The sequence below is a fragment of the Eurosta solidaginis genome, chromosome 2 (assembly GCF_040869045.1).
Source record: "Eurosta solidaginis isolate ZX-2024a chromosome 2, ASM4086904v1, whole genome shotgun sequence".
In the NCBI taxonomy this organism is placed as follows: domain Eukaryota; kingdom Metazoa; phylum Arthropoda; class Insecta; order Diptera; family Tephritidae; genus Eurosta; species Eurosta solidaginis.
Genome location: NC_090320.1, coordinates 308,391,276 through 308,397,282, shown reverse-complemented (window position 1 = coordinate 308,397,282; position 6,007 = coordinate 308,391,276). Strand labels below are relative to the sequence as shown.

Genomic DNA, 6,007 nt, shown 5'->3' with positions numbered 1-6,007 from the left:
CAATGTAATCGATTAATGTTGCCATACCATAACGCTAACTCGATTATACGGCCCATACATGACACAAAAACCATGCGCAAATATAAAACGACGAAATTTGTGCAAATGAAAATTTTGTCATACACGGCAAAAACACTGCGCAATATTCATTTTTAAAGTAGCGCAACAAATGAAACATATATTTTAATTGTATAAAAAAGGCATTCATTGTATAAAAATTCACTATTTATTTTCCACAGTGCTGGTAATTCACGGTATAAGTCGAAAAACTCGCACAGAAGCGCTTATTTTCCATTGTATTTATTAAATATATATTTTAATTGCAAGACCAGCTCAACTCATTGCAGCACTGCACAATATTCATTTTTCAACTAACACAACAAATGAAACATGTGTTCTAATTGTATAAAAAAATTATTATTTATTATTGAATTTGTGTGAATTCCTGTTACAAGCTAGAGATGGTCCTTGCGCCTTCGATATTAACATTTTTAAGCAATAATTACTGATGTTATATTATTAGGAACCCCAGGTAAACTGTGTAAGATTTACCACACACGAAGAAAAAAGCATGTGCAATATTTGCAGACATGCGTAAATATCAAAATCGTTTTGATTTTAGCGCAGTTCTTTGCGCAAATAGCGCAACCAGTGCACACACCGGGCAAATCCTTGTGCAAATTGGTAATTGGCACAAGGATACTTGAGCCGTGTAATTGGCGTATTACATTGATTTCCTTAAGGTAGGTTCGATCAGCTGTTTTATCTGGTTATGGTTATATGTCACCATTAATTCGCCCTTAAACGTATACGCCATCGCAAGTATACCGCCGAAGCAGTAACATTGTTTTGTTAAAAATGTCGCCATAATTACACATTAGTTTAAGTGTAAAACGGTTTTGTGAAAAAGAAATATGCTATGTAGAGTAAAATTTATAGATTTTGTTCAATTAAAATTAACTTTTTGTCTAATTAAAAAGGCATTCGTGTATAAAAAACATTAATAATATGTAACATTAAAATTGAATTTGTAGAAGATAATAGAGCTACAAAACAAGACTTAAAAACTTTGTATAATGGAAGAAAAATGCTGTATGAAATAACGGAGCTACGAAACTGTAAAAAGAACAGTAATGCTACTTTCCTTCATCAATTGCCTTTACTGCATGTGCGATTAGTTCTACGTAACATTAAAATCGAAAGTTAAAATAAATACATAAAATACTACTAAAAAAAAAATTAGTAATCTAGATAAATAAAACAGTTATGGACAACATTTAATACAAAATCTTCGCATGAAGCTACATGGATAATCAAAAGAGATATATCTATTGCTCGGGATCTTTTAAATTGTGTATGAATACAACTTGACATGAGACATTAACTGTAAATTGGAAAAATATAAACTAAATTGGACAAAAGTACAAAGATTGGATATGATAAAAGTTTAATTTTTTATATGAACTATTTATATAACGGGGTAGAGATTATACCTTACATATAAATTGTGATAACATATAACTCCACAAAGGACAAAAAGTACAAGTAACGGGATTGAAAATACCCTTATCATATATTAATGTACAGTCATGTACACATGTAACCGGATAGAAATTCACATAATACATAATTGAATGTACGGTTATGTACATATATTCACATTTTACATATAATTGCTACGCTATATAAACCTAATATATACCAGAATTAATATAAATTCATTAAAATATAACACCTGACATGACGAAAATTTATTGACAAAAATAAGATTATAATTACAACTTTACAATTAAAAAATTAATAATATACATAAGGGAAACAAGTCACCACTGGGAATTATCGAAAACGCTTAATTATTTAACAAATCAACACGACACATGATGACTAAATTAGTATTTCTATGACAATGGGAGGATGTCTGAGGCCACTGGCTTGGGTATGATGGGGGTATCACTTGCTGGATGGGAGTGAAATTATAATACTGACATAAAAAAATAATTCAAACGAAGAATTACAAATCTTGAAAAAGCACATGGTAACAAGCCATATATTTAACAATTACAAGGAAAAAATTTGTGCTACGGGTTTTTACTTTGCGACATGTGTTAGTTGCGTAGGCACGTCTAAATGTTGCAAGTATATTACCTTTATACGTTTGTTAACCTGGCGATTTAAGAGGCTATTTAAGAGTCCTCTTGCCATTTATTGGAATTGGAAGATTCGATTCCCAAAACGGAAAAAAACGTATACGCGTGTAAAAAATACGGCTATTATCACGTTTCTTGTTGACCGATTAAATGATTTTTCTATTCAACCTTATATGCCATACCATTAATCATTTGGTGATATTTGAAAGCTATGGATGTCAAATGGGGCCGAAATCACGAAAGGTTTCTGATCTGAACAATCGGTTGTATGGGATAAATGCATTTTTACGACCAAACTCTACGATTTTTTCAGACAACAATAAATGCTATATGTATTTGTAGTCATTTTTAAAATTTAAAGACTTTGCATACGCAAGCATTTTGTGAAATAAAGCTTCTAGCTGTTAAAATAACGCAGAAATTACAAAAAGAAACCTTAACAACCGTTTGTGTGGGATATGCGCCATATACAAGACCGAGGTCAACGATGATTGAGGAACTAGTTTGCATTCAAACAGACAGAAGGACATGGCTGAATCAAACCAGATTTTCAACCTAATCAGTTCGGTATACTTATTGGTGGGTAGAAAGGGATTTTGCATGGATTTAATTTTCATCCCACCCACTGCTGGGCCGGCCAGGGTAATTTTTTAAGAGCGCAGCCCAAAGCCGCCAACTCAGAAAGGTGTTCTGTGCAAAAATACTATGAAACCCAGCTTTACTTTCGTAGGGACGCAGGGTAAATTCTCGGTTTTTCGTTAATATCTTTTAAACAAGTAAACGTTTTTATTTTCCGCCTTCAGATTATCAATACTGATGTCAAGACGCGTTGTTTGACATTTCTCCCGATAGTTTGGATGCGTGTTAGCAGTTGACCCCTGTTCTAGACTTTTATCAACCCAATATTTTTTCTAATAAAACTTCCATTCCAAGGTACTTTGATACAGACTGACATAGTCCCACACCTCGATTTTCTGTGCTTGCACGAAACAGTTTTATGTCCTGAAAGCGCCCTAGAGTCAGAGAGGATAGAAATAATAAGATTATTTGTAATGTACCTACTTGGCGGGTATTAGAAAAGTACATTCTACACATTTTTAAGAAGTTTATATTGTGATTGTTGGAAAGAGGATGAATTGTTTAATTAATACAATCTATTAAAACAAACAAAAATACCTCATGAAAATGTGTGGAAGCAATTTAAAATTATATGAATATCGCAAAAAATACAAACTGACAAACTGACGTCTTATATTTCTATCCTCTTTGATATCAGCGCAATAGTGCAGCGTTAGTCATTGTTATGCAGTATTATTGCATTATCTTATGTCAAACTTTTTACTATAAATTTTTGGGCAGAATTAGTAGATTTTTTATAGAATTTTAATGTCACCTTTGATTTTAATACAAGTTTTATAAAAGGCCTAAGCATTGTAAAGGTTTACCTGTACTAAGGTCCTAAATTAATGATAGCATTATAGGTAATCATTTGGCCAATAAATCGACAAATTTAAAAGATTTTAAAAGCACAAGAAAAGTGGTTTTCCAGCTGGTGCGAATATGAAATATTGATTTGGTCTTAAAATGGATACAAATGAGCTTGTAGAACGACAAAAGCTTGTTCCGAATGACGTCGAAGGCGAAGAAGATCAGAATAATCTTAACACAGAACAAACAGCTCCTAAATCAGCAGCGATACCTTCATCTCCAACAATGCAAAAAATTAATGTAAGTATACGAAGTGTCTGCACATGGCCACATTTTCACGGGTCCTTATATACTTACGAAGGACAAGTGAGTAAACGGCTCTGTATTTTCACACGGACTGAATTAGCAATATTATCTATTGCTTACTTCGCTGAGCTTACGCACCATTGAATAATTTTTCACTATATTTATTGTGGATTCGTACAATACGGATCCTTAAAAATTTGTTTATGGCGTACGGGTCATGTGCATATAGCTTTGCGATAACTAAGTCGCATTAACTAATGAACTTTGTGCAACCAAATCCCAATTGCAGTTGAAGAATATATCAAGTGGTGATACAACACGTAGTAGAAACTCGGCTAATTGTTCTATTGAACACACCTCAGAAAGAGGACATCTAGCATCAGCAAAAGTAATGTATATAAATGAGCGTCGTCCTCGAAGCTGTCTGCATGGAAGCTCAAGTGCTGGCGGAGTCAGCAATGATGAAGGAATCGACATTAAATCACGCCCACGAAAGTTACTCAAAGGTAATTGGTTTCTAAATTTTGTTTCACATAGCCTGGCTGAATATTTGCAGTCACTGTTACGAGTTATCCGCTGGTGTTTAACCTACTTTCTGAAGGATCTTTCGCATAACGCTGAATTTGCTTACGTGTCAGTAATTAACACATATTGTCTCTAAAAGTTTGATTGTCTTATTTTTCTATTTTTTTTTTTCATGTGTTATTGTTCAAAACGCATACCAATTACTAGGTATTTATTATGTTAAGTATACATAGATGCATTAATTTTTTTAATGTAATGTTTTTTATTTGTATCTTTATTTTCTTTAGGTCAAGGTTGTCTTTTGTTTCAGTTAAAGTAAATTTCGTGTTTCCAAAGACTTATTTGATTGTTTATAGTGACGATAATGCCCTTCTTGTTGTTGTTGTTTTTCTACCGTTCTTAACCCAAAACTCGGTCGAATCTCGGTGAAACCTCTGACAAATAACATTAGGAAATTGCCTGAAAATGATAACCCGGTGGTTTTCGAAATGGTACAATCACAATATGCCAGTAAATGCTGGCCCGGGAGAGTGGGGGGAGGGGGTGGGGTGATTCCACCCGGGCCCGGGGTTTCTCAGGGGGCCCACGATTTAGAGGTACTAAAACATTTTTTTTTAATTCAGGAGAGTCTTTAGTTGTGCCATGTGCAAATTTTAAGCCGAATTTCAAAAGCAACGAATAATGATAATGATTTTTTGCTAGGGCCTTCGAACAGTGAGGAGACCATAAAAACATCAACAAAAATGTATGTTTACATGAATCCGAAATCGTCAAGTTTTCGTGGTGACACTGATGAAGGTTCATCCAAAAAGTCTTCCAAAAATACCAGCAATTCTGTATCAAAGTCTAGATTATTTAAACGACTTCGATATCGGTACCGTGAATAATGAGTTTTTGCGATCTGAAGAAGTCCACGAAATAATTCGTCGAGGTCATGTGTCCTGTTGTTTTTGCACGTGATTGTCATGATGAGGCATTTCCTACCTCGTTGTTAAACAGAATCTTGCCAAATTGAGAGAAAATGGAGCGTGACTGGTTAGTGTGGAGTGCCAGTAGCAATGATTTTTATTGCCTACCATGTCTTCTGTTAAGCACCAATACTTTAAATCGGCCTAAAATTTGTTGTGCAGATAATCGAAATTCCAGGTATGGAAGAAGCTATACAATAAACTGCCATCACACGAAAATAGTCAAGATCGCATTAGATGTTATATTCAATGGCGATCTTTACAAAATCTAATTCAAAAGGAGGCTACAATTGATACCCTCATCAATGAACAGCTAATCACTGAAACTCAAAAGTAGCAAGAAATTGTATATAGAATTTTGGACACTATTTTATTTTTGGGCGAAAAAGGCCTAGCTTTCAATGGTGAATGTATATATCTCGGTGAACGAAATAATGGACATTTTTTGGGCATCTAAGATCTCATAAGCCATTATGATCCGATACTTAGAGATCCTTTCTAGAAAGTTAGGATTCCACAACAGCAGCACATACGTTTACAAGTTCACTATCTTTCTCCAGACATTCAGAACGAGTTTATAGAAATTTGTGCAAAGAACGTGAGGGAAACTATATTAGATCAAGGAAAGAAAGC

The 6,007-nt window shown here is 34.0% G+C and overlaps 1 protein-coding gene across 3 annotated transcripts in view; it reads left to right on the top strand.

The window, feature by feature from the left end:
* Window positions 1-3,450: 3,450 nt before the first annotated feature.
* The window catches only part of LOC137241439 (coiled-coil domain-containing protein 28B), a 35,723-nt gene continuing 33,166 nt past the window's right edge, over window positions 3,451-6,007 (top strand). For 2 of the 3 annotated variants that reach the window (XM_067769043.1, XM_067769040.1), the window contains exons 1-2: window positions 3,451-3,875; window positions 4,171-4,387. In XM_067769043.1, the coding sequence (XP_067625144.1) occupies window positions 3,732-3,875; window positions 4,171-4,387 (361 nt within the window). In that variant the 5' untranslated portion in view covers window positions 3,451-3,731. The remainder of the gene's footprint in view (window positions 3,876-4,170; window positions 4,388-6,007) is intronic. The other variant, XM_067769039.1, reaches the window with a different exon arrangement.